Source organism: Umbelopsis ramanniana, assembly GCF_025399195.1.
Source record: "Umbelopsis ramanniana AG unplaced genomic scaffold K450scaffold_9, whole genome shotgun sequence".
Lineage (NCBI taxonomy): Eukaryota > Fungi > Mucoromycota > Umbelopsidomycetes > Umbelopsidales > Umbelopsidaceae > Umbelopsis > Umbelopsis ramanniana.
Window position 1 is genome coordinate 356,726 of NW_026252095.1, and position 24,381 is coordinate 381,106.

General features: G+C 43.7%; 10 protein-coding genes across 10 annotated transcripts; 5 read left to right on the forward strand and 5 right to left on the reverse strand.

Annotated features, from left to right (window-relative positions):
* Window positions 1-264: 264 nt before the first annotated feature.
* K450DRAFT_297892 (uncharacterized protein) lies at window positions 265-2,116 on the reverse strand (the record flags this gene model as incomplete). The annotated part of the gene is made up of 3 exons (XM_051593676.1): window positions 265-1,476; window positions 1,576-2,074; window positions 2,102-2,116. The coding sequence occupies 3 exons, from the start codon at window positions 2,114-2,116 to the stop codon at window positions 353-355; spliced, it is 1,638 nt and encodes a 545-aa protein (XP_051447549.1). The 3' UTR covers window positions 265-352.
* Window positions 2,117-2,809: 693 nt separating this feature from the next.
* K450DRAFT_227685 (uncharacterized protein) lies at window positions 2,810-5,180 on the reverse strand. The gene is made up of 8 exons (XM_051586773.1): window positions 4,859-5,180; window positions 4,161-4,801; window positions 3,990-4,029; window positions 3,665-3,919; window positions 3,526-3,585; window positions 3,440-3,465; window positions 3,210-3,375; window positions 2,810-3,106 (listed from the first exon to the last, which is right to left on the reverse strand). Exons 1-8 carry the CDS (start codon window positions 5,034-5,036, stop codon window positions 2,904-2,906), a joined length of 1,569 nt encoding a protein of 522 aa, XP_051447550.1. The 5' UTR covers window positions 5,037-5,180; the 3' UTR covers window positions 2,810-2,903.
* An 808-nt stretch (window positions 5,181-5,988) lies between these two features.
* On the forward strand, window positions 5,989-7,358 carry K450DRAFT_227689 (uncharacterized protein). The gene is made up of 5 exons (XM_051586774.1): window positions 5,989-6,011; window positions 6,099-6,346; window positions 6,428-6,532; window positions 6,600-6,749; window positions 6,872-7,358. The coding sequence occupies exons 2-5, from the start codon at window positions 6,182-6,184 to the stop codon at window positions 7,208-7,210; spliced, it is 759 nt and encodes a 252-aa protein (XP_051447551.1). The 5' UTR covers window positions 5,989-6,011; window positions 6,099-6,181; the 3' UTR covers window positions 7,211-7,358.
* K450DRAFT_227693 (uncharacterized protein) lies at window positions 7,359-7,774 on the forward strand. The gene has a single exon (XM_051586775.1). It carries the CDS (start codon window positions 7,507-7,509, stop codon window positions 7,726-7,728), a length of 222 nt encoding a protein of 73 aa, XP_051447552.1. The 5' UTR covers window positions 7,359-7,506; the 3' UTR covers window positions 7,729-7,774.
* On the reverse strand, window positions 7,751-10,584 carry K450DRAFT_227694 (uncharacterized protein). The gene is made up of 6 exons (XM_051586776.1): window positions 10,231-10,584; window positions 10,078-10,170; window positions 9,849-9,993; window positions 8,216-9,768; window positions 7,919-7,972; window positions 7,751-7,841 (listed from the first exon to the last, which is right to left on the reverse strand). The coding sequence occupies exons 1-6, from the start codon at window positions 10,555-10,557 to the stop codon at window positions 7,773-7,775; spliced, it is 2,241 nt and encodes a 746-aa protein (XP_051447553.1). The 5' UTR covers window positions 10,558-10,584; the 3' UTR covers window positions 7,751-7,772.
* A 421-nt stretch (window positions 10,585-11,005) lies between these two features.
* On the reverse strand, window positions 11,006-12,216 carry K450DRAFT_227698 (uncharacterized protein). The gene is made up of 4 exons (XM_051586777.1): window positions 12,081-12,216; window positions 11,712-11,824; window positions 11,427-11,575; window positions 11,006-11,366 (listed from the first exon to the last, which is right to left on the reverse strand). The coding sequence occupies exons 1-4, from the start codon at window positions 12,166-12,168 to the stop codon at window positions 11,216-11,218; spliced, it is 501 nt and encodes a 166-aa protein (XP_051447554.1). The 5' UTR covers window positions 12,169-12,216; the 3' UTR covers window positions 11,006-11,215.
* A 146-nt stretch (window positions 12,217-12,362) lies between these two features.
* K450DRAFT_206208 (uncharacterized protein) lies at window positions 12,363-14,861 on the reverse strand (the record flags this gene model as incomplete). The annotated part of the gene is made up of 9 exons (XM_051584743.1): window positions 12,363-12,950; window positions 13,045-13,070; window positions 13,143-13,469; window positions 13,544-13,653; window positions 13,729-13,963; window positions 14,058-14,288; window positions 14,378-14,414; window positions 14,485-14,661; window positions 14,724-14,861. 9 exons carry the CDS (start codon window positions 14,859-14,861, stop codon window positions 12,450-12,452), a joined length of 1,782 nt encoding a protein of 593 aa, XP_051447555.1. The 3' UTR covers window positions 12,363-12,449.
* Window positions 14,862-17,797: 2,936 nt separating this feature from the next.
* K450DRAFT_227704 (uncharacterized protein) lies at window positions 17,798-18,669 on the forward strand. Its single transcript, XM_051586778.1, has 2 exons — window positions 17,798-17,974; window positions 18,041-18,669. The coding sequence occupies exons 1-2, from the start codon at window positions 17,887-17,889 to the stop codon at window positions 18,502-18,504; spliced, it is 552 nt and encodes a 183-aa protein (XP_051447556.1). The 5' UTR covers window positions 17,798-17,886; the 3' UTR covers window positions 18,505-18,669.
* Window positions 18,670-19,139: 470 nt separating this feature from the next.
* K450DRAFT_227707 (uncharacterized protein) lies at window positions 19,140-21,297 on the forward strand. The gene is made up of 13 exons (XM_051586779.1): window positions 19,140-19,269; window positions 19,332-19,438; window positions 19,505-19,612; window positions 19,682-19,777; window positions 19,842-19,902; window positions 19,960-20,049; window positions 20,119-20,163; window positions 20,229-20,267; window positions 20,343-20,450; window positions 20,516-20,607; window positions 20,675-20,796; window positions 20,862-20,959; window positions 21,030-21,297. Exons 1-13 carry the CDS (start codon window positions 19,149-19,151, stop codon window positions 21,218-21,220), a joined length of 1,278 nt encoding a protein of 425 aa, XP_051447557.1. The 5' UTR covers window positions 19,140-19,148; the 3' UTR covers window positions 21,221-21,297.
* An 87-nt stretch (window positions 21,298-21,384) lies between these two features.
* On the forward strand, window positions 21,385-22,944 carry K450DRAFT_227718 (uncharacterized protein). Its single transcript, XM_051586780.1, has 4 exons — window positions 21,385-21,926; window positions 22,009-22,100; window positions 22,171-22,307; window positions 22,388-22,944. The coding sequence occupies exons 1-4, from the start codon at window positions 21,451-21,453 to the stop codon at window positions 22,580-22,582; spliced, it is 900 nt and encodes a 299-aa protein (XP_051447558.1). The 5' UTR covers window positions 21,385-21,450; the 3' UTR covers window positions 22,583-22,944.
* Window positions 22,945-24,381: the final 1,437 nt, after the last annotated feature.

A 24,381-nucleotide genomic window follows, 5' to 3' on the forward strand; every position in this document is an offset into this window, starting at 1 on the left:
TACATCCATATCAGTTGAAGTGGACATTGCCACACGCTGCCGAAAGGTATGACAAAAGGAAGAGCCTTTGATGGTTTACCCCACAAAGGAGAGCAAATGAATAGATAGGAGGCATTGCGACTGCCTAATAGAAGAGAAAACACAGGCGGTTTCTTTGCCGTCGTACGGTTGCCAACACCAACCACATCTTCACTAAAATGCATTCAAAGCACCCAAAACGCATTTCCAACTGACGAGCGCCTACTATAATTGATTAAGATATTGTATTTGTAGCGCATAGGAAACCGATGACAAACAAAATTCTGGAAATGGTTGTTAACATAAGAGGCGACCATGGTTCAACGTTCTCTGACTACTCCAGCTTGGTCTTGGCATTACTGCAAGCAATAAGGTAAGTGATTAATTGCTTGACTATTATGAAGATGCTAGCCATGATGCCACCGACGATGGCGACAAGAAGAAGCGTTATGTCAATGTTGTTGGCCTTGAGGTAGTTCATATTGCGTGATGCCACGTAAAGATGAGGTAGGTCGTCTTCATCGGATGAAAATAAAACTTCTTCCACCACCGCCGCGCCGTTCCGAATGGCATCCGCAGCTCTCAACTGCACTATAGCCGACAGCCGGCTGACGTTCTTTTGAAACATATGATCGTCATCTTCAACAACTCTGCGAAGTAGATCTGCTATTTCCGTTGCCTTGGTGGTTTTTCGATTATAAGTAAGCGCTGCTCCAGCCAACTGAAGCATCCTTGCATTTTGTGGCTGATCGGTGAAAAAGGGGTGAACCAGCATCTTGGTGCCGGAATAGAGACTTTCAAAGATGGAGTTGGCACCACCGTGTGTCAGGAACAGCGCAGTGGAAGGATGCGCTAAGATGGCGAATTGAGCGGCCCACGTTGTAAACCTGTAGTGTTCATATTTTGCACCGTTTTGGATCATATCTGTCACATTATATATTGCACCACTTGAGCTGACTATATGCCCAGGGAAGGTAGGAAGACTAACGCTGGCCCACATAAAGCCGTCAAGGACGCCGGATTCTACGGAGTCGAATAGTGCTATTAGCACTTTTGTGATGTCCATTACCACTGGTGATGCGTGGTGACCAAAAGACACATAAGCTACTTTTTGATGAGATTCTAGAAATGCAGCCGTAGTGTCGTCCAACGATGGGTAGCTGGAAGCCATGATGGGACCAATAAAACGTACCAAAGGGCCAAGAGGTCTTGCCGGCTCCAAGCCAAAGAAGTTGTTGATCAGCTTGACAGAATCGTCCATCTTGCGAGAGAAGACATATTTGGCTGACTTGAGTCCCAGGTCTTTGCGCACAGGAGTATTTTCGTTCAATAGAGACGAGGCCATACCCTGGATAACATTCTCTAGGATGTATCGGTTGAGAAATCTCAACCATATCGATTGATACTCCGTGGTGGGTTCTCCTAGCATGAGGTCGTTGAGGAAAGGTGCGTCTGCGTCTGTAAAATGATTGGGTAATGGTATGAAATTTTCAAGCGTTGATTAATTACATTCAGTCTTTCAAACTTGCCATGATCCCTTCCGACAGACAGACTTACCTTTGACTCTTACAGGGCCTCTGGCCGTGGTGGAAGTGGCAATGAATGGAATTTCATGCTCTTCAGCAGCGCGCATGCAGCTATCTGCAAAATGGTCACACAGAAAGACATCTGGTTTGTATTTTGCAATATATTCAGAGTACTGCTTAAACTCTGACCGTAAATTGCTATTGAGCGTCCTAAAAAACCATTTCTGAAACTTGAACATCTCTGACGAATCTTCTTGCAGTTCTGCAGCTTGCGTTCGATTAATGACCAGAGGCGATTCACCCATTGTCAAGAGGTTGATATTAGGGTAGTCTCGTAGATACTTTTCACTTCCAGTCGTGCAAAGAAAGGTAACGTTATGGCCTCGTGAAGCTAGCTCCTGTCCAATTTCCAGCACCCAAGTGGTGTGGGACGATATATCGGGTATCATCACGGAGATGAAAATATTCTTTGCTAACCAAAAGCTGGGTTTTCGTATGAAGACTTCGGTTGCTGCCGATGAGCATATTACCTGTGATACCAGAGCGCCAAGGCATACCGCCAACAATTTCATAATGTAAAAAAAAAGAGAGTGTGGGGGAAAGGAATGTAGTTGGTTCCTGACTTTACAGTTTTCGAAGATTATGAATTAATCAACAGAGTTTATAATCTATCGGTTTGCCTCGCGGCATTGTATTTGCGTCCAATGCTAAAAAAATTTCAATTCGCCATAATTTCATGTGCTTTTCTTCGACTATGGGGTGGATATTGCGTAATTTTAGAAGTAGCAAATGATGGCTGTGAAGGTATAGATGGTCCATGCCGCAAAGTGTAATGGTATCAACATCCTGCAATGTCCAACTGTGTTCATGCATACTTGTTTAACGTTGGTACCTTCATGAGGTGCTATTGAGACAAATTGACTTGAGGGTCGCTGGATTTAAATGCTTTATTGGGTGATAGTGAGGGAAACGCAGGCCATAGCGGACTATTATACCTTGAAAGAGAAATACCTGGTTCAGTCAATTGAACATTATAACAAAGGTACAGCTCGGTTTCATGCAGGTGGTTGTTACTTTAACAGCACAATTTTTTGATGGTCGGCATAAGTCAAGTTGGTCATAAAACAGCCCACAGGAACTTGCTTAGGTAAAAATGCCCAATCTGAGCCATTTTTACCGTACGCATGACCACCACCAAAGTCTAAATTACTTACACAACATAATGATATTCCTTCGCGTTGTTGCTCCAGTGATCCCATTCCATTGGGGTAGAAGTTATCACAGCAAGAATATTCATTTATTTACTAATAGTTCTCATAACAGACGATGATATTACAATAACATTCACAGCATGCGCAGCTATTTTACTTCAATTTGCTCCACTCGTTTGTCATCATCAGTGTACGAAACATCAGAAGTTCGCTCCTTATGAGCAGCTTCTTCCTGGCCATCCTCTTCACGACCAGCGTTGATGTCTTCCTCTCCAATGGCCTCGCCCGTGGTTGGGTTGGTGACCAAATGGGCGTTGAAGTCCTTTCCGCGTTCTTCCATACCAACAGCAGCTATAAAAAAAAAGGGACAAATGGTGGATTAGTGACAGGCAGTAAGGTTATTTTTTCGTCCTTCGGAAAGTCAAAACACTCATTCCAGCAGCCCAATACATACTGGTAATAATAACACCGGCAAAGACACATCCCATGAAAATAGCTTGGGTCAAGCCATAATCTGGAATGGTAGCTCCAGTTGCGTCGTGCTTTAGGGTTCCATCAGCGTTACGAACAGGGTAATGTTCACCAATCGTGGCTTCGATTTGGGCGCTAGCAGCAGACACCTGCAACAAGACGGGTTGTCAGATAATGCGAAACAACATCATTTAATCCAGAACATTGACTTACCAAATTACCGAGTTGGTACGACAAACCTACATAATCCAGTTAGACCGATGTTCGGCAGCGGTTAGAAAAAAAGATAAGTTTCTTACCTGGCATGATACCACGGAAGGCTGGTGGTGATAATTCAGTCAGATGAGCAGGAATGACACCTTGTTGAAGAGGGTGGTTAGGTTGCTGATACATTATGCCTGGCAGTGTTTATTGACCGCTGATTCTTGTTTCGCTTACCCCAGGCGCCTTGGACGCAAAACTGCATCAACCATGCTCCGAACTGAAGACTGGCAATGTTGGGAGCAAATACCCACAGAGGGATAATAGCCCCACCGACAATAGCGCATACGATAATAGAACGCTTTCTGCCAAAGTATTGTGAGAAATAACCCACAATAGTACCTCCCATAATAGCACCAATATTATAGATCACACTCGTGACTGTCTGTTGCTCTGCGGTATAGCCGAGTTGCTTGGTTAAGAAGGATGGATCTAGTACATGGGGGGTTATTTTTAGATGGGTGATTTTGCTTCTGGCACTGCACTGCCTATAGTTACTTACAAAGATCCTGAGATCCATGGCTCATGAAATTGAAGAAGGACTATAAACACCAAATAAAGCAATCAATTTTCATATACAGCGGGGAAAAACTTTGAAGCCAAATCTCCAAACTGAGTCGACAGAAACCCAACACTTCATAACACTCCCCCCATCTTTTGATGCTGCACTTACCATAAGGACGACCATGTAAATGAGGCGTAGGTATTTGGTTCGAAGCACAGTTTTCACTTCCTGCCAGTAGGTCACTCCGCTCGCTTTACGGGCCTCGGCTGTCTTTTGAAACGTTTCGGATTCCGGAACAAACACTCGAATGAAGACGGCGAGCAAGCCAATACCGGCGCCTGTCCAGAACAAAGCTCTCCATGATTTTCCTCCTTGAGCAACAATTCCGTAATTAAGTAGCGTTGCCAGCAAATAACCAGCAGCATAGCCTTCCTGCAGGATACCAGAGAAAATACCACGGGCTTCCACCGGCAGGGCTTCCAAGGCCAGAGAGGCTCCAAGACCCCATTCACCGCCCATACAAATACCAAACACAGCACGGAGGCCGATGAAGGTAGGGAGGTTAGGAGCGAAGCCACTGGCCAGATTGATGATAGAGAAGAGAACGATATCGATGATCAACGGCCAACGACGACCCCATCTATCTGCAGCAGCACCAAAAATCAGGGCACCTATGGGCCGCAACATGAGGGTGGTTGTAATGGCACTGGTCACATCACTCACTTGCACGCCAAAGTCCTTTGCGATGGCAGTGGCTGTCAAAGAGACAGAGAAATAATCCAGTGCATCCAGAGTCCAACCCAAGAAAGCTGCGACGACGGTTTAGTATGCATGCGCACTACCCTATGCGTACCGTACCCACTTACCAGCTGTGAAGGTCAGTCTCTGAGCCGGCGTCAAGTTGGTGATAAGTTTCCATGCATTTTGATGCTGATCTGGCTTTTGCCACAACCAACGTTTGACACGCTGGCCAAAGGATGGTTTAGTCTCAGCAGGAGGGTCAGACTTGATTTGCTCTTCCTGTGGTGGTGATGAATTGTCCATGTTATGCAGCAAAAGAGGGAATAGAAGTGCAAGCAGCTTGAGTTCTGCATTTTATATGTGTCGCCTAGCTAGCAGGGCAAGCTTAAACTATATTTGGTATAAAAGACATGGTCTTGGGAACCTTTGCAGTCGTGTGATGCCGGCCTTTACCCCACGTTTTAGAGTTTGCCAACTTCCAAGCGTTGGTAATCATAGCGTAGTCTTGAAACATTTTCTCATACAAAAAAAACTTGGATCCATCTTTATAAAAATAAAAAACAGGGGAAAAACCAACGGACGAAGGCGTGCGCGGGCAAAGGAGGTGGAAGAGATCATGCAAACAATCACCCACCACCGATCCATCCTGCTTTCCCAAAAAGCTACTCTGTTCCAAAAGCTATGGTTTGCACATTTTACGTGAGGAATGCAACAGATAAATATGTGGCCATCGGACAAAAATTGAACTTTCAGCTGGGTTATCGAGGTCAAGAAGTGAACCGAGCGTATTGAATTCCAAGACAAGATGTATACTTATGGTGTCTCTGTGGCGTGAGCAAGCGAGTGCCAATACCAATGATGCGGACTAACAATTTAGGTGCCATCTCAATGTCCACAATACGATATGTGTAACGAATCGGTAATACCGAGCTTTTGACCGAAGCAGATCAACGAAAAGCGAGTATGTCCATGACAGAGATAGCCTGCGTAGAGGCAAGGGGAAAGAATGAAGGTTAGGATACAAAATAGCGCAAGATTGCGTGGGTGGGTGGAAGTGGGTGAAAGGGAAAATCTTTGGGCCTGATTATTATTGGGAACCTTTTCTCTCTTTTCCTGTGTTGGCTTGACCTTTCCTCTTTTCCTTCCCATTCACAATAACAACCATTCCCGCCACACAACCCTCACGCAAGGCTTCGGGCCTCCTGCGACACTTTTGGAAGAAGTCCGATCGGAAAGTCATCAAGGAAAAGAAGCCACCATCACACAATGAGAAGAAAGGTATGGAGCAAGCACATCTAGATAGTGTGATGATGCATTATCCTAAACTTTTATGTTAATCTTTTTTTTTTTTTTTTGATGGAACAGTGGAATCCTTGAATGCCTTAAAGTCGCCCACATCGCCTGCTGCTTCCATCGCCAGCAAAACCACTTCCAAATCAGCTGGTTTCATGTCCTTACTTTTTTGCTGTGCATTTACACCGTTCCAACAAGAGAGACATGGCGAGAAAATCCTCAACCCTAATTCCAGCAACAGCATATTGGACGAAAGGGCAAAACAGGACGTTGTTCAAGAGGACTGGGAAGCTGATTCTGCTACTCGTCACGCTTCAGAGGTAACGTTGCATGGCTTTCAATGGGATTTCTTTCCGTTCCGTACCTTAACATTTTTTTTATTTTTTGGAATGTCTCCTCAGCCAAATGCAGATACCTGGTTATTACCTCCATTAGCGGAAAAGCACAAGAATAAAAAGTGCCTGGTGTTAGACATGGATGAAACTTTGATCCATTCTTCGTTCAAGGTACGGACATGGACACGGAAATTGGAGTAAACCTCGCTTGTTTCTAATATTTGCTTTGACTTTTCAGGAGGTGGAAGATGCCGACTTTATCATTCCCATTGTCATCGATAATCAAGTGCATAACGTCTATGTACTCAAGAGACCGGGAGTGGACAATTTTATGCGAAGGATGGGAGAGATTTATGAAATCGTAGTGTTCACTGCGAGCTTAGCTACGGTAAGAGATATCTTTTGTTTATTACCTGGTGCGAAAAAAAAAAGGATCATCACAGACTAGAGCAGCCGATTGATTGGGCCCCTCGCTGAAAAAGAAACCTGCTCATACCCATTGTATTTTAGTATGCTGACCCTGTGTTGGATCACCTGGACATTCACAACGTTGTCGATCATCGGCTATTCCGAGAATCGTGCTGTAACCATATGGGCAACTTTGTCAAGGACTTGTCCCGACTTGGCCGTGACTTACCGAGCACCATCATAATAGATAACTCACCTGCCAGTTATATATTCCATAATGAAAATGCGATTCCTGTGTCTTCTTGGTTTAACGATCCACACGACACTGAACTCACCGACATGACTGACTTCTTGACGGACTTGACTCATGTAGACGACGTGAGACTAGTGCTAGATCCAAATATCGGTCAAGAAGAGCCCAGTGAAAAGGCAACTATATGACAGATACCCTCCTCTTTACTTTGATTGATTCCCGCAGCTTTGAACCTTTACTCCCGCCTCTGAGAAAGCTTGCTATATATACACTGCCATCCAACCCCTATCAGAGAAGAAGATGAAAAAAACCCCCCCCCCACAACCAAAAAAAAAAAAAGACCAGGGGATGAATGAACACTACATTACTTTAAAGCAGGCAAATCTTCTCAACTTACATCTCCTTTGACGAGTCATTTTTTCTTTTCAGTATATACAAATCACTCTTCCTTTCTCTCCATTCCCTCGCACGTAACCATTTTACCATGTGCTGCACTTTCGTTTCTTCCGGTTTTATACTTACTTATTGCACGCTTCGCTTGGTGTACACACAAACGTTGCCTTACGGTAATTTACCCTTTATTATGCTGCCAATCCTTCGTTGTTTTGATAGTTCAAAACTCTGTGAACCTAGCCTTTACCATATAATTGTCCTTTTTCTCTCTGGTGGCAAAATGGAAAATGTTATCCGTTGTCTCTCTACGTGAGAAGCCTTCTTTTTTTTTTATTATTCTTTCTACAATTTCTTAAGCTATTTTTTGAACGTCATGGCTTTGTCCGCCTTTTTTGTCGCAGACGCTACCTTGGGCTGTTTTTTGAACTGGATAAAAAAAAAACATGATGGTTTAGGCTTTGACCCCGATATTCAGGAAACATAGATAGATTGCTTGCACATACCTTTGCATCAACCACTTGACCGTAAGGATTGAATACATTGGGACCTCCTCGCTTCTTCTTAGAACTGGACGCCGCGTCCTCATGCGATAGTTTGGCAGAGTCATACTGGAACGCTTCGAAGGATTGTTTTTCTTGTTCGGCTTCAGCTTGGCGTTGCGCTTTCATGTGTGCCTTGCGAGCCTTCTTGCGTTCACGCTTGAGTTCCTTTTGACGGGCTGCATCCTCATCATCGGTGGCTGACGATCCACTGGCGGCAGGGGACGATTCATCTTCTTCATCTTCTTGCAATTCTTCAGCTCTGGTGCGCTTCTTGGGGGTCTCCCTCACGACAATGATATCAGAATCCTTTGGCTTCACTGGTTTAACCTCTTCTTTGGTTACCCTGTCGGTCTTACTGGTATACACATGTTCAGCTGGCTCTTCCATGACACCTTCGGTGTGGAGGATGGCATCTTCAATACCAGGTACGCTGAGTCGTAGCGACATTCGTATACGGTCCGCAGCCTGCTTGGATGACACATCACTGCTCACTTCGATGTGAGTCGTGGTGCCGAAAAGGAATGATTCGGGTTTGGCCAAGTGTTGGTAATTAAGTTGACGCTGTTCCTCGATCAAAGCCAAATCAAACAATTTAGGATCGACGTCCTTGACAGCTGGTCTGCCTTCAAGCTTTTGGCGATCCTCTTGTCGTATTTCGGGCATGTCGGTATCCTCATCGGCATATCGAGTATGTCGTGGTGCAGGCATGCTTTCCAAACTGACAATGGATTTCTTATCTCCCGTACTCATTTTAGCCCGTTGAATGGCAAGGGCAATGTCGTGGGAGTGCATGCGAACCAAAGGCGGAACAGGGTTACAACATCCAATAACACCTGTGCTATCGGTGGGCATCTTGTCCAAAAGGGAGAAGATCATGTGGTTGGGAAGGACGTATCGAACCGACTCGTCCTCATCTCTCGCCGTTTGATCTCTCCATGCGTGGATAGCCTTGAACACAGCAAATTGCTGAGCATTGATCGCCGTCTTCCACTTGGACAACAGATTGCGCCAGCCGTTGAATCCAGTGCCGTATTCGCTATCATACACATCCTTCTCGTGCTTTCGTACACTGGTCTCTTCGGAATCAGCAAGCACTTTTCGCATTAAATTATGGTTGGCGTTTCCTCGTTCCAACAGCTCACGTCGCATACGATCGAAAATGTACAACAGATAATGCGTGTCACTGCGGGCATACTTTAACATCTCGGTGGGAAGCGGTCGGATTCGCCAATCAGCCATTTGATATTTCTTATCGGCATCCACATCACAATAATGCTTCAATAAATAAGCAAGACCATGTCCGGGGAGCTCGAGCATCTTGGAAGCATGATAAGTATCAAAGAGATCAACGACATAGAGTCCGAAATCGCGTTGAAGCCAAATAATGTCACTGGTGGCACCGTGCATCACCTTGACGATATTGGGGTCGGTGAAAGCGCTGTTCAGCATCCACAGCTTATCTCTGATTTCCAGTGTATCCACAATAAAATCCTCGTCACGAGTACTGATTTGCATCAAGCAAACGAAACCTTGGAATGATCGGTAATCGTGATGTTCAAGATCCACTGCAATTTCCGTGGCGGCTTCAAGCTTGCTACACATCTCCTTCAATGTTTCTTCGTTATCAACCCAAGTTGCTTTGGTGTCGTCGAATGGAGTGTAGATTTGTTCAGGCTTTTCTTCGAATAGTTGCTCTGGGTATTCAATATGTTTGATTTCATATTCATATGGGTGAGCTAAAGACGAAGCGGCTAATATTTCGTCTGATTTATGCGATGATGTGAGTGAAAGCGATTGCAATTCGGTGATGCCTATAACGAAACAATGGGTTTAATTGCTTTTGATCCAATTGGGGGGGGGTTGGCTTTGGAAAGCATATGCTACAACTTACGGGGATCTAGTGGAGTTTTGCTGTGTGGTTTGAATGTAAGTTTCGGTATGAATGGCGTGTTGGAAGAATTGTCTATGGTATCCTTGAATCGCAGCTGCGGCCGTATGATATTTTGAGCGTGAAGCATCTTATAGTCAGCTTTTCCCTGCAATGAATTGAACAAAAAGACAACGTCAGATGTGAATATAACAAAGTGCATGGCGAGTTCGAGAAAAAGATGAGGGCATACCTTGGTTGCGACTTGAGCCACAACTGGAGAAGTTTGGTTCATGATAGGTTCAGTTCTATTTCGCTGTCCTCGTAATTCATCCAACCCAACATCCTATACTTTTGGTCAATAAAAACAAGGTTTCCCTGAGGACAACGAACGTCATTGACTTACAGCTTTCTCGAGCAAATTGTCCACCACATCGATAGCGATATTGAAGCGATCCATAACATCGTCTATATCGTAGAATCGAGGAGCTGCTTCTGCTTCTTCAACACTGGCATATTTGAGCATGTTGTTACTGAGCTTGAGGACTTTCTCACTACAGCTATCCAAAGTCTTTGCAAATCCTCGATCCAGCGAACGAAAGTAACCGAGATCGGCAATGGGAATAGCATTAGCGGCTCTTGTTGCACCCGTCAGCGCTGTGAAAAGTGCATTTTGATATTCCTTGAAGTCACGTAATGGGTGAGGATCTTCCTGTCCTGGTTGCTGTGACATTGCTGACTCTTTGAAATGAACGGCGAGTGTTAGCAAAGCTTTTTTTTTTTTTTTGGGTAAAGAAATCTGTTGAGCAGTGACTGTTTATTTTAAAATGTTTCAATACAGGTTTGATTGGCAGGCCAATTCAATTAATTCATAGGCGTCTGCTAAATCATATTAATGATACGCTTCAACCCTTCCTTTACTATCGAACACCTCGTCGATTCAAAGGAAGCTATATGAAACATCATATAGCCTTTAATAATGTCTGTTGCACAAAGTCATTCAATCGAGAAGATCATACCATATTGTAAGCATCCATGTACCAACCAACAGCGAATCAAATTACCCTCGCATTCCTGCTGCTTACTATCACGCGTGTCGCCTTAACCCAAACAAACATCGGCCAACACACCTTGTGAAAGTAAAGATCGGCTGCCAGCTCCGCGTGGCAGCATATCATTGACCTGCACGTGGACCCAACACACTTAATATAAGACAGAGCATGCAAAATCAACCGTGCTATATTTTAAAAAGTGAAAAAAAAAACCATCAACCAAAGAGAGGCAATGCAGCGTAAAAGATGGGGGGGAGTGGGCGAGGAAAATACCAGGGAGTGAGGCTATTTGAAAGAGAGTAGAATAATAATAAAAGAAAAGGGGACCGTAGGGCATGATTAATCCATATCCTCATCCATCTTGTTGATGCCGAATACTCGTACTTTATGCATGGCAGGCAACTTGGCGACCAAGACCACCAAAAGGACCGAGAAGTTGATGGCAAAGGTCACCATATCATAATGCGTGTAATGGGTACTCAAAAGGAATCTATGACAGAGTCAGCGGAGAGCATAAAATTTTGAGGTATACGTGGCAGAAACAACTTACAGCAAGATTGGAACAGCCGTGAAAAACTTTCTCGTATCTGTAAACTGAACACCTCCGTCTATTTGTTCCCATAGCGTAAGGCCATCGTAAGCGCCTTGGTTATTTTCGAATGGAATACCTTGTACCCAATGGAACATAATGAAGTGACCCTAAACATCCGAAAAAAGAAAAACATTGAGATTTAAGTGTGCCATGTTAAACAATGGTCTGTCTCATACGGATGAGAATGCCGCAGCAGCCCAGTTTCCTTTCCAACCGATGCATAACCCCCCTCCTCCGACTTACCATGTTGAATACAACGTTGGTTAACGTCCAACTGGCCTCCGGTGTAATACCAGGTATGATAGAAAACAACATCTTGAGTGCGACGATGATAAATATAGTAGTAGACCAAGCTCCTGCAAGTTCCAAAAGAAGGTGTGTTAGTTATCAAACTGCACCATGTGAGGTCGGTGGGTCCGGAGATTAGTGAAGCAAGCGAAGAAACGGGCGACAGAGTGTAGATGGATCTTCACCACGGAAGATGACCATGCGTCCGTAAATCATGGAAACAGTGTCGTATGCAAAAGTATAGGGTGGATGAAGGGTTGCATGTCGTTGATGGGTGTGACATGACAAAGAGGAATGGGTGGTGGTCCAGAGCTTTTGACTAACCTTTATAGCTCGTCCATGAAGAGTTTAGATTGATCATTGAGCTCTGATCGAGGGTTTGGTGAGCCCTCTTTTCCGACATGTCGGACATGTTTGTATGATTCGGAATGCTCGGTGTGAAAGAGCAAAGAAAATGAGCGAAGCCAGTTGAGTAGGGTTGCCAAAAATGGGATTTTACAGGCAATTTTTTTTGCTCATTTGGGAGGACTTTCCTTTCGTTTGACTGACAAAAACTCTGAAAAAGCTTCTCCAAGCAAAACCTTTCACTAAATTTAAAGGCATTATCCATATTACTTTATTTTTTTTATAGCTATCGGCGTCTGTTCAATAAACATCATGACTGTCACATAAAACCGCAAATAGACGTTGACTTTAGAAACTGGGAGTTCCTGAGCGGGCCAAAGCAGCAGTAATAAACGCAGCGTGACTCCATGTCAACTTGACAGCGCCAGTTTCAAATCCAGAGGTGCGGTCGAATTCTTCGCTGAGAGCTCCGTCTGTATTGGCATGCTTTTGGACACGCGCGAAAACGAGATCAGCTGCGTTGGCTACTCCAGTGGTGATGGTGCTGAACTGAGTGGAAGTGCTAGTATAGACGTCTCCAGAAGCTGCAGAGCTATAAAACTGAGCGAAAAATGGTTGACTGATAGATGTCACCGTAATCTTGCCAGCGGCCTTCCATTCCAAAATGGCACGATAGTACAGTTCGGCGTATAAAACAGTGGAGAGGAACCATGGATTGCCTTGTGAGGTGCCAACACCATTGTACTGATCCTCTGGGTATCGGCCAATAGCTGTTCCAACGCTGGTGTTTGAATTGATTCCATATAAGCTAGCAAAAGAGCTCTTAATCTTGAGAGAAGTAGCAAGGATCTGTCAAGAAGATGGAATGGTAAGTATCAAAGTGAACATGATATCAGATACTATCAAAATATGAGATAAAAAATCGAAATATTCTTGAACATACCTTGTCAGAAGATGATGTGTAGAAGCCTGTGTATGCATAGAAAGTGATTTGGGTTAAGATTAACGTAGCATAGAGTAAACTATACAGCAATTACTTACCATCGCCATTTCCTCCATGGATGGCAGCCAATAGGACAGCAACATCCAAACCAGAAGACTTGTAACTGACACCGCTGACATAGTTTTGTGCAGTTTGAATAATGCCTGAGGAAGAGGACCAAAAGGTATCGATTTTGGTGGCAATGCTTGCGGCAACAGTAGAGTAGTTGTTTGAATAACCAACACGAGCAGCATACTCTGCACCAGCAAGCAGAGCACGGCGTTGGACCATCAGAGTGAAGAAATGCAAGGCGTTGACTTCTTCCCACAGATCAAAGCAAGTATTACTCCAAACGGTGGTAATATAATTCAAATCTTTGAAGATGACTGGTGACAGCGGGTTTATGTTAGTGGTCCAAGCCCATTTATAACCAGTAGTCTGTTTAAAAAAAAATACAAACCAGTATTAACAGTGTTGCTGATGTAGGTAGCATTGTTTCCCTGTCCAATCCAGCTGTCGGCAAACTTGATTAAAGTAATTGCACGTTCGGCAGGTCCATCATTTTGAGGTCTATCATACAATATATAAAAATCGGTTATTCATTGTTGGGTGATTACCCAGTGGTAATCCGGTCGGGAGACTCACCTTCCCCAGGCACCAGTGTAAGCTGAGCCATCAGGGTTGAATTTAGGCTCACCAAGGCAGTTGCAGGGAGTTGATTCTGTTTGAGTGTTGGCTTGGAAAGTAACATAGTCTGTGATGATCTTGGAGATAGTACTGTTCTTGGCGCCAGTTGTGTTGAATTGGTTGACCACAACATGCATAGTCAAGGCAGAATCACGGACCCAGGCATAGTAATAATCAGGACTGGAGGTGCTTGCTAATAGAGAGAAAAATTTTAAAAGAAAGAAGTGATTAATGTCCATCTGCTGAAATGATCAAATCAAAGACAAGTACAAAGATACGACACATACGGGAGGCAGCGATAAATCCAGGAGCAGTACCAGCTATATCAATATTACCATACATGATATTGTAACTAATAGAAGCCTCATTATTGACCCAAGAAGCAATGCCAGTGCTAGCTGCAGCAGTGGTGGATGCAGTGGTGGATGCAGAAGTGGTGGTAGTGGCAGTGGTGCCAGTAGTGGAAGCCTTTGTGGTAGAAGAGCTGCTACTGCTGGAAGAAGTCGTAGCGGTCACAGCTGGAAAACGGGTACATTGTCAGCAAACTGATCTTTCAAGCTTTTCAAGGGTAGAAATTTCAGCTTACGGTAGTTGGTGCCATATCCACTATTGTTATCATAGTAGGTATTTCCATTGACTTGATACTGTACGTGAGATGGGAATGCATGAGCATAAAACAAATCATATGTGTTCAATTCGGCAAGATGTATGTACCTGGATGTAGAACTGTGAAATTCCAGATGATCCAATAGTGGTGGTAAAGTTCCAATATTCATAGCTGGTACCAGAGATGCTTTGGTAGAATGAAGCGGGGGTGGAATAGCCACTCCAATTGTTACTAGCATCAGCCCAAATTACCGTCACAACCTTGGTGTAAGCAATGTTTTGGACCTAAAGAACACACTAAATCAGTAACCGAAATGATTCGCAGTGCCATCAAAAACGATACTAACGTAGATTTGTCCACTGAATACGCTATTTTGGTACGTATAGTAATTGAGTTTCACCGGAGAAGTCGGGACGGCGGCAATGACCGAACCGACAATGATAGCCAAGGATACCAGCCAGGATACCAAGTTCTTTGGATGCATTGGATTTTGATGAATGCCCTGAACCAAAGAGATGTGTGTGGGGGTTTTTAAGCAAAATGATCCAGAGCTTGTCATCCTAATGTGCTACCTGAATGCAGCAGCATGGGATTAGCAGCGTCCCGCGGCATTCATTAATTACCCACAAGGCCACAAAATCATTTTCATATTGCCCGCTACTTCCCGATTGGCTGGGAACAGTGTGATGGCCATGAGGTGTTTAAAGAGTGTGGGGAAATGAAATGGGACGACACCAATTAATTATGGCCGCCATGCCATTGTACTACAATTTCACTCTGGGGAAAGTACATCTCGATCGTTACGTGCGTACTGAAAGCCAATCCATTGGGTAGATCAGACGGGCATGATGTTGCTTTGGCGAACGTTTTCGCGCTAGACCATACGACAAATATAGCCAAATTCAAAGCAGAAGGCAAATTAAAGTATGTACATTATGAAATTTTACTGATCCTGTATGTCTTCTATACACATATGCGGTTATCAATGCAGATCTATAGATCTGAAGTTATGACATGAAAAATAATTACACAAACCCCAGCTTGCATATCGTTCGCGAAAAGAGTAATATGCGGAGAAAAAGGAAAGGCACGCTCTCTGAACGCTACGCCAACGGCGACACAGAAAAGCATATGACGATAGAGGAGCTGGAACCAGAAGGCTCTCGAGCTGAGAAATGTCGATCGCCAACGCGCGGTGATTTCACAGGAGAGAAATGGCATGACTTTTATTGTAGCATTTGCAAATGTCATGACAAGCGGTAAAGAATCTATTAAGACGGTATAAAGCAGTAAAACACTGTAGAAGTAAGTGTTTGTGTAAGTAAGCTATAAACTCGAATGGTTGGGTCGACAATGGCAATCTCGAAGAAAAAAAAAAAGCTGTGTCTGGGAAAAGTCGAAAGCTACGAACCTCCGCCCTACCGAAACACAGGTCTGCTATGATGTCGACCACTCAGCTCCAGTCCTGTGGAATACAGTGCAGTGGCTGACCAAAACCATAAGTCTCGTCTTACTTGTACAGATCATGATAAAGCCTCAATATCTACTTACAAAACTGGAGTTTCCCCAACTGATCTCATCAGCTGTTACCCAAGGACACTCTCCATCGTAAGATGCGGGGGAAGTTCGGTGTCACACGATGAGTGCGGCAACGCCCGATGAAAAGTACTGTAGTCCACGAGTAGCTTTCAGCAAAACCACTTGTTGTACACTCAAGTAGAAAAACTACGTTTCAATTTTCAAGAAAGAGAAAGAAAATGGTTGCCGATCTTGGAAGGCATACGCTGTTTCTGGTTGGCAAAGCTAAGTAAAGAAGTGTACTTCCTCTCAACAGTTAGCTCATATTTTTGGTTGTGAAAAAAAAAAAAACCAAACTCTTAGTTTAGGTGAAGAAGGACCACCTTGTGAAACTGAGGTCGACTTACTAAGGAACAGTACGACCGATATTCTTACTATAAGAAAAAGACTTGGCGTGTTTTGCATTTTTACCATACAATAATTGCAACTATGATGATAGATAAAATAAAAAAGAAAAACTATATATTATCATTTCTCCATCATATTTACCCCACGCGCGTGTGTTCAGAGCCATGTTTCTTGCCATGCCCACGGCCACGCAGACCACGCGGATTTTCCGCCGGGAAAATTAGCACGCTAGTCAGCACGTTTTTCGCTTTCAGCCCCACTCGTTCGGTTCTTAAAATTATTCTATGTTCCAACCATGAGCGTTTTTTCTCTTATAAATGAACAATGGTATTGAAATCAAGTCGTGGTTATATTCCACAGTAACCTATGCTAAGTACTTGGAAAGTTGAAAATGCGTAGAGCAGTATTGGCGCATGACGGTTAAGAAGTGGGGACGGGAGGAGAGTGGAGGTGGCGTGACACGCTATCACTATTACCTTTCTAAAACGACCTCATTTACTATTACACACTCTCAAAGAACTTGGTCAGAAACCGCAACAGCCCTCCTTTTCAAGATACAATACAGCTTTTTTCCATGGTAGGGATTAGCACAGATTCCAAAGGACCTCAAAGAGGAGGGTCTCATTGTCATAAATCGTCAAGCGAGCTATATCATGACAAATCAGCCGTTGAGGTTGCTTAGCCTTGATTTACTGATAGGGTAGTTGGTCAAATTCTAAGTATTCCGTCAAGCGGCTTCAAAACCGAGACAAGGGCCCCCAGCCAATCCACTTTTGCTGATTGATGTAGCGAGACGTATCCAGCGAGGTGGCAAACTGCAGATTTTGTGGATGGATATGTTGGGTGCCAGGAGATATTTCTCCCTTTCGCTTGGGTTGCAGCTTTTCATCGTCTGATAGTATCAAGATTCATCTGCACCACTGTATCTCCAAATAAAAAAATATATAGCCAATCCTTCCCCAGCAGTACCCACGCTTACGTGTGTGACAACGTCCAACCCACACGAGTAGTATCCGAAATATTTGCACACCCCAAAGTACAACCCAATTAACCCATCTGCGTATATCTCTGAATAACGTTCGCGGAAGAAGATATGTAACTTGGGGAATATGTATCTCCATAGACGCTGTGTAATAAAAAAAAGTTCCATTCCTTCGCACGTAGACTCTGAGTTACGTACCAAACTGGGTTTGTGGAAAAATGAGGTTCACACACATGGTGATAAGGACGTACTTATGTGTCATAGTAGAAGCTCCTTGAAGCAATTCCCTTTACCAAGTTCAATAAAAACCAAGCAGCCGCCTATACCATGGGTTATGTTGAAATATCTTGAAGAGGATATATAGTTTTTGGCTTTTCAGATTGATGTTTCTGATTCCACACGTGGGTTTCTGGGAAAAGATGGAAAGCCGCGGAATTGCTCAGCTCAAAGTACATAAAACTCAACCCAAGGTCTCCGAAGCAATTTTTTTTTTTCTCTTTCTCTGTTGAAAAAGCGAGCTATTCCAAAGGACTCTGAAAAATTACCTAAAAAAAAAAAACATTGACCTACACATATTTAATCCTTCCGCTGATTGTTATCAATGTTCTCTCCTTCACATTCTTCCATCTCTTCGAAAGTCGCTTCTCCGCCACCACACTACAGTGATATATCCTATCCTCTTACCCCAGGTACGACTGCGCGCTGGTCTTTGTAGGTTGTGAAATGGTCATCACTAACTGTGTACAATGGTACAGAGGACATTCAGTTTGATTTTCAGCTTTCTGATGACGAGATCGAGAAATCTGATCACGATACAGACCCACCACCAGGAATGAGCGAACATGATATGGTTTATTTTGCCATTCACCGACCGCTTCGTATCAGTGCAAGTAATCCACAGTACATACAGAATCTCGAATTAGACACCGTTTGTTACGCAATCGACGATTCCACAGAAGGCGACGCATCCACATCAATAGCATCTACGTCCAACAAAAGTACCATGCAATTCACAGGGGCTGAATTACCTGACATGATGAATAGATATCCAAACGCAATATTTTATATTCTTCAACACCCGACTTGGGCTGAACCTGAACAACTGCAAGATCTTTTCAATCAGTACCCTGATTCCGTAGTATACTATGTCCCTAGGCCAAGCTATCTACCTCGGGTAGAACCCAGTGCACAATCAGACGATGTCAAACACTATGATTGAACTAGACCGACGAGGTTATGACCTCACACCTTTTTGCATATACCCGTGTTTTTGATTTTAATTGCCAGCTGTATATAACTGCCATATATTATTTACCAACAGAGAATCATTTTGAAACCTCCATACAAATGTAATAAAAACGATTTGAGCCATTCAAAAAAAGTCTTTTGATGCTTCCTATTTGCTGAGTCTCAGATTGAATTTAAGGGCCTTTTATCTTTACATCCCGACTCTGCGCAAACGTTTTTCCTTGCTGCCGACACTCCTTCCGTTACTCAAGCTGGCTTATAGATGGAGATTGAGTAAGCATGTATGCTTTTTTTGATGAGCATTGAGTCACTTTGCTCTGACTATAAGTAACCATAGCGGTTAACGATTCGCGTTACTGATTTTGAAGAAAAGGTGTATCGAAGATAGTAAAGGTTATATCTAGACATCAGCTTCAACATCCAATGGAATTGAAACCTTTAAGCATATAACGATGGTGATGGTACTTGCATCACTAGCATTTTTTCAAAAAGTATGAAAAAAAAAATGGCACAACGATTGTTGCAAGTCAGGAAAAACGGGGATTGGAGGTTTCCATAATGGGAACGAGAAAAATTGACGGTGTCGTGCATACGTTTTCCCAGTATTACGAATTCATGAGCCAAGTCCAACATTTAGCGCACGTTACAGTTCAGCCAGATTGGCAAGCTGTCATTCAGGATGTCTCCAGCAATAAGATTCAAGAAGAAGCTTTTTGGATATCATGCTACTGTAAATGTAAGTTGCCACACCTTAGATCTTGGGTTTTGGAATTCAGACTGAATCGGTGATTTGCATAGATCAAGAGTCAATGCATGGCAAGGCGAGAGTTTCCGCTGGAAAAGGTCCTCAGAAAGATTTCACAGTGATTGGAGAGTCCGGTGTGGACGTTCAGCTTCATAACGACGTAAGCTTGCTTGACCACGTCAATGACGACGTCCAAGCGTCTCTTATTCACCCTTTTTTTGTGCAGAGAACACTTCAAATTGCGTGTCCTGGAATAGGTATTAAAAAGACCACTGTGAAGGGGTTCATTATTGAATACGCTCCATTTGCAACCAGCTCCAGAATACCGAAACCGGTGAGAAATGATGCTGACACTGTGACGCGAACACAATGACTTGTGCTAATGTGCATTTTTGAACTACAGCTCAACTGCATGGATATTTCTCCCAATAACGAATTGTACGCTACAGCCACCGATACTTTCATCAAAGTTGGCGATCTGGTGAATGGGCACATTCATGTACGTATTTTTATATGACAGTACTTGAAACAGGGTCATCGCCACTAATGCTACCACTGCGTAGCGAGAACTCAATGGCCACATTGGCGAAGTGACAACTCTTGAATTTTTTCCTAGTGGGCAAGGTATGTCAATGTAGGAACACGGCTTCTTTTTTTATTGTTTTGTTGATCTTCGCTCAGTACTACTCTCCGGAGCAACTGATTTCCAAGTCAAGATATGGTCTGTATTAGACGGAAGTAATCCAGTTACTTTGAAGGGCCATACAGCAGGTATGTGCATATCGATGCATCTTATTGTACTCCTGCATTCAATGATCTAAAAAAAAATTGTTTTCACAGCTATAACATCCACCGCCATGGTTGACCGAGGGCGAAATGTTCTGTGTGAGTTCAATTGCGAAATAGTTATGCTATGTTTCTGTTGGCTCAAACATTGATGTCCATTTTAGCATCGTCAAAGGATGGAACCATTCGCTTGTGGGAATGTGGTAAGTTGCTTTGCAGTATAATCGTCTTTTGCCCAAATACTTCCCACGTCTCTGACCTACAGGCCAACTTTTCAGGATCTGGTACAACCCTGTCAACCATAACGTGCGCTAGTTGTGTCAATGCTATAGCAATAGGCGTCCTACCAGATATATGGAGAAGCGAAGATAGCGAGTTAAATACAGGTGAGTATTATTGTGACATAGAGAGGCGAGAGGAAATGGTGCCTAAGTATCTCAATTTTATGTAGATCCTCGTGAAGTGTCTACGAAGAATAAACTAGTGCTAGCGGCTGTTTCAGATGGCTTCTTGCAAGCTTTTGATCTTGGGACAAAAAAGGAGGTAGGAAGCTTGCATTTGTTGCAATCTCAAAGGTCAAAGTATAGGCACTTAAAACAAGTGACTACAGGTTTTCAGGACTCAACCTTTCGATGGCGAAGCCACTTGCTGTGCTTACCATCCGGAACGAGGGGTTATCGCTATTGGTAGTTCAAAGGGCATAATTGAGATATACGATATTAAGGACATGAAGTAAGTAACACCAGCCAATACAAGAAACAGGAAAAGGTGGAATGCTTAATACGCTGTTTGAATAGGACGCCGGCAGTGAGATGCCAGAGAGATGAAAATGGTATCCAGCAGCTAGGATTCAAGTTGAACGATAACGGAGAGCTTACGCTTTGTGTAGCTACTGGTAAATATACAAAATATAGCATTGAGTAAAGCATTGCGAGCACAGGACGATATTAACCCAACCTAAATAGCCGACGGCAGCTTATTCGAAACAAGTTCTTTGGAAACCATTATGAACACTTCAAAAGCAAGCATTGAAGTAGAGTATACGGGATATGACGTTGATCCAGTCTACAGTATGAGGATCACGAGCAAAGGTGTCGCCGGGCTTCGAGGTATTGTCTGTTCAGGACGCGATGGCTTTATAAGACGGTATGAATAAAAAGGCTACGTTCACAAATTATGTTTGGTGTATGTAGCAACTTGACAATTATAAAAGGGGTTTTTTTTGATGAGGAAATTCTGTTTCCTATTCGGCGATGACGTCGCGTGCTGAAATTTTGGAGGCTTATGCTGGCAAGTTTGTGCTGTGCTGGAAACTTTGACCCACAGAAAAAAAAAAAAAAAAATCAACTGTGGCCCAATCGCAGATTCTCTCTATACACACTAGAAATGCCTCTATCAACAAAGTCATCGACTCTACATCTCACATCGACATCAGGAGTGCCAGCATTCCGACCATTCACTTGTGTCATCAATCCTGTTGTCCTCTTTTCGATCCTTGATCACTACCTTCGTCGTAATGAAGGCCAAGAAAGAGTCATTGGTACATTGCTCGGTGTTCGCAGCGATGACGGTACCGAAGTTGAGATCAGAAACTGCTTCAACGTTCCCCATCAAGAGAACGATAGTGAAGTTGCCGTCGATATGGAGCACCACCGTGCCATGTTTGAATTGCATCAACGTGTCAATCCCAAAGAAGTCATTGTTGGCTGGTATGCCACAGGATCGCAGCTCAACAGCTACTCTGCTCTTATCCAAGATTTCTATTCAAGCGAAGTAGCTCCTTTCCAGGCTGTTCATCTGACAATGGACACAGATCTCGCTGTCAAGGGTACCCAAACTATGGGTCTCCAAACCCACATCAGGTACGAACTACTCTCTGATCTGATTTTTTTTACTCGCATTTTGTTGTACACCTCTACTGACAGCATGTCATTCCACCTCTAGTGCACCAGTTGGTGTTTCTGCAAAGTCTGGCAACTGCATGTTCCTCCCTGTGCCTTGCGAAGTTAGATATTTCGATGCTGAGCGAAGCGGATGTAAGTTCTAATGCTGTGAAATTATCAGGCAAATGAATTAGTGTACTAATGCCACCTCTGTTTTTTAAAGTGGAGATCCTTGCTACTGCCAAAAACTCTGATGAGCGCACTGCCTCCTTGTTGTCAGATATGGATCATCTTGAGATTGCCATCGCAAAGGTTCAAGAGATGCTTGAGAGAGTTAGCCAATACGTCCAACAAGTTTTGGTAAGAAAATTGTTTCTCAAATGATGCGACTCTACATTGTACTTTTGAAATCGACTACTCACATGTTACATACATTATAGAACGGCAAGGAACCTGCAAATAATGCCATCGGTCGCTATATTATGGACTCTGTCTCTGTTGTCCCCAAGGTTGATGCCACTTCATTCGAAAAGATGTTCAACTCACACTTGCAAGATCTGTTGATGGTCGTCTACCTTGCAAACATGACGCGGACGCAACTGTCTGTTGCTGAGCGACTAAACACATTGGTATAAGGAGGCGGAAATGGATTTTTGGCTTTGTAGAGCAGAGCATAGAGCCTCAAAGGTCATCAAATCTGTAATAAAAGGTTTTCTATGATTCGTTACTCTTGATATTTGGTTGCGTTACTGGTAAAGCTCTTTAGCTGTTAAGGGAATAGGCTCTAGATGACATTCAGGGGAGCTGTGGCCGCATGTGGATATTTTTGACGCTCAAACTTTTAGGATGTCTAGATCCTTGAGGCACATTGGGGCGGCGCAGCACAATGCTCCATTATTCAGGCACCCTTGCATTAAACATAGGAGTTGAAGCTACTACCGTTAGTATTGAAGGCTATGTCATGCCTTGCAGGAGCGGCCCTTAAGGGCAAATGCAGTCTATATCAATTCAAAGGAGAACAAAAGTGGGAGTAACATCCAGCATATCCTGGACTGCGAAAAATAAAGTGGGCACCCCACCGTCTAATATCGATTTGAACAATCGATGCATTGATAGCTATAGCCTAAACTGAAGAAGTTGCAGACGGCTTCAAGTTATCTGTCTGCTTAAAATTCTATGCCATAGTATAATGTTTCCATAATTTTATTATTGATATTGTAATATATACCAGATATTGAAAAATCACTTAAAGTTACTATCGCGAAATTAGAGTATATATCGCGAGATGAGAAAAACGAGAATTGGAAGGTAATTTAAGTTTTGGCAGATGGACTATATGCATCTTGCCAATGACAATCTTGATTGGAGAAGCATCAATTTAAGCGGAAGGCAGGCGTCGCTTTCCCATCTGTTCACCGTTGATTCGACTGTGCACTGCTCTCTTGAGAACATGGACGTCAGCGTCGTTGGCAACGTTATCAACATTGGCATTGAGGCAGTTTGCAGCGCTAATGGTAGCATCGCCACTATCGCAGTCCTCATCGTCGTCATCATCATCATCATCATCATCACCGTCGTCGTCGTCGCAATCATCATCATCGTCGTTGTCATCATCATCATCATCGTCGTCGTTGTCATCATCATCATCATCATCATCGTCATCATCATCATCATCATCATCATCATCATCATCATCGTCGTCGTCGTCGTCGTCGTTGTCATCATCATCATCGTTGTCATCATCATCTTCACAGTCGCAGTCTCCTCGCTTCTTAAGTTCAGGAACACTTTCGAGGTCAAGACTGTCAGGGACTAAACCATTTGGTTGGCGCTTTTTAAGGCCAACATCGCCGCTAGCATCAAGAGGATTATTGTTAAGCACATCATCTAGGAGCCCCACTTGGCGTTTCAAGAGGCCAGGAATGATAGCACCTCCGAGAACGCCGTCGCTTTCATCGCCAAACTGACGTTTCAAGACACCAGGAATAAGGGTACCGCCGAGAAGGCCACCTTTGCCGCCAGACGCAAGTGTGCGTTTCTTAAAGGCACCTTCTGAACCAGTCAGTCCGTCTATAATATCATTGACTACTGGGGAGTTTTGTCGCTTTGTGACGCCAGACATCTGTGAGTCAAGTACTTGGCCTACAAGGTCCACGGCTGGCGAGAGGTCTTCGCGCTTGGCAGGAAACAAACCTTGGATTAGACTTTCAGCACCTTCATCACCTCCATCTCCATCATCTTGACGCTTGTGGCTAGCAACCTTGGCTGTGAGGTCATTGGCAACATTGTCAACGTTGACCTTGGGCTTATCTGCGGCCTTGATGAGCGAGCGCTTGTGACTAGCAACCTTGGCTGTGAGATCATTGGCAACATTGTCGACATTGACCTTGGGCTTATCTGCGGCCTTGATGAGTGAGCGCTTGTGGCTAGCAAC

Excerpts from the sequence above, each read along its gene's own strand:
- K450DRAFT_227685 (XM_051586773.1), bottom strand. The coding sequence starts at position 5,036 with ATGGACAATTCATCACCACCACAGGAAGAGCAAATCAAGTCTGACCCT. Across the intron at positions 3,466-3,525 it reads CTTCCGTGGTATCATGCCAG|GTTTGTCGTACCAACTCGGT; the intron begins GTAAGAAACTTA and ends TGGATTATGTAG. Across the intron at positions 3,376-3,439 it reads CGTACCAACTCGGTAATTTG|GTGTCTGCTGCTAGCGCCCA; the intron begins GTAAGTCAATGT and ends GTCTTGTTGCAG.
- K450DRAFT_227689 (XM_051586774.1), top strand. The coding sequence starts at position 6,182 with ATGTCCTTACTTTTTTGCTGTGCATTTACACCGTTCCAACAAGAGAGA. Across the intron at positions 6,533-6,599 it reads TGATCCATTCTTCGTTCAAG|GAGGTGGAAGATGCCGACTT; the intron begins GTACGGACATGG and ends TTGACTTTTCAG. Across the intron at positions 6,750-6,871 it reads TCACTGCGAGCTTAGCTACG|TATGCTGACCCTGTGTTGGA; the intron begins GTAAGAGATATC and ends ATTGTATTTTAG.
- K450DRAFT_227693 (XM_051586775.1), top strand. The coding sequence starts at position 7,507 with ATGTGCTGCACTTTCGTTTCTTCCGGTTTTATACTTACTTATTGCACG.
- K450DRAFT_227694 (XM_051586776.1), bottom strand. The coding sequence starts at position 10,557 with ATGTCACAGCAACCAGGACAGGAAGATCCTCACCCATTACGTGACTTC. Across the intron at positions 9,994-10,077 it reads TGGCTCAAGTCGCAACCAAG|GGAAAAGCTGACTATAAGAT; the intron begins GTATGCCCTCAT and ends AATTCATTGCAG. Across the intron at positions 7,842-7,918 it reads GTCAAGTGGTTGATGCAAAG|TTCAAAAAACAGCCCAAGGT; the intron begins GTATGTGCAAGC and ends TTTTTTATCCAG.
- K450DRAFT_227698 (XM_051586777.1), bottom strand. The coding sequence starts at position 12,168 with ATGTCCGACATGTCGGAAAAGAGGGCTCACCAAACCCTCGATCAGAGC. Across the intron at positions 11,825-12,080 it reads TTCATGGACGAGCTATAAAG|GAGCTTGGTCTACTACTATA; the intron begins GTTAGTCAAAAG and ends TGGAACTTGCAG. Across the intron at positions 11,576-11,711 it reads CCAACGTTGTATTCAACATG|GGTCACTTCATTATGTTCCA; the intron begins GTAAGTCGGAGG and ends TCGGATGTTTAG.
- K450DRAFT_227704 (XM_051586778.1), top strand. The coding sequence starts at position 17,887 with ATGTTCTCTCCTTCACATTCTTCCATCTCTTCGAAAGTCGCTTCTCCG. Across the intron at positions 17,975-18,040 it reads ATCCTATCCTCTTACCCCAG|AGGACATTCAGTTTGATTTT; the intron begins GTACGACTGCGC and ends ACAATGGTACAG.
- K450DRAFT_227707 (XM_051586779.1), top strand. The coding sequence starts at position 19,149 with ATGAGCCAAGTCCAACATTTAGCGCACGTTACAGTTCAGCCAGATTGG. Across the intron at positions 19,270-19,331 it reads GATATCATGCTACTGTAAAT|ATCAAGAGTCAATGCATGGC; the intron begins GTAAGTTGCCAC and ends TGATTTGCATAG. Across the intron at positions 19,439-19,504 it reads ACGTTCAGCTTCATAACGAC|AGAACACTTCAAATTGCGTG; the intron begins GTAAGCTTGCTT and ends TTTTTTGTGCAG.
- K450DRAFT_227718 (XM_051586780.1), top strand. The coding sequence starts at position 21,451 with ATGCCTCTATCAACAAAGTCATCGACTCTACATCTCACATCGACATCA. Across the intron at positions 21,927-22,008 it reads GGTCTCCAAACCCACATCAG|TGCACCAGTTGGTGTTTCTG; the intron begins GTACGAACTACT and ends TTCCACCTCTAG. Across the intron at positions 22,101-22,170 it reads CGATGCTGAGCGAAGCGGAT|TGGAGATCCTTGCTACTGCC; the intron begins GTAAGTTCTAAT and ends TGTTTTTTAAAG.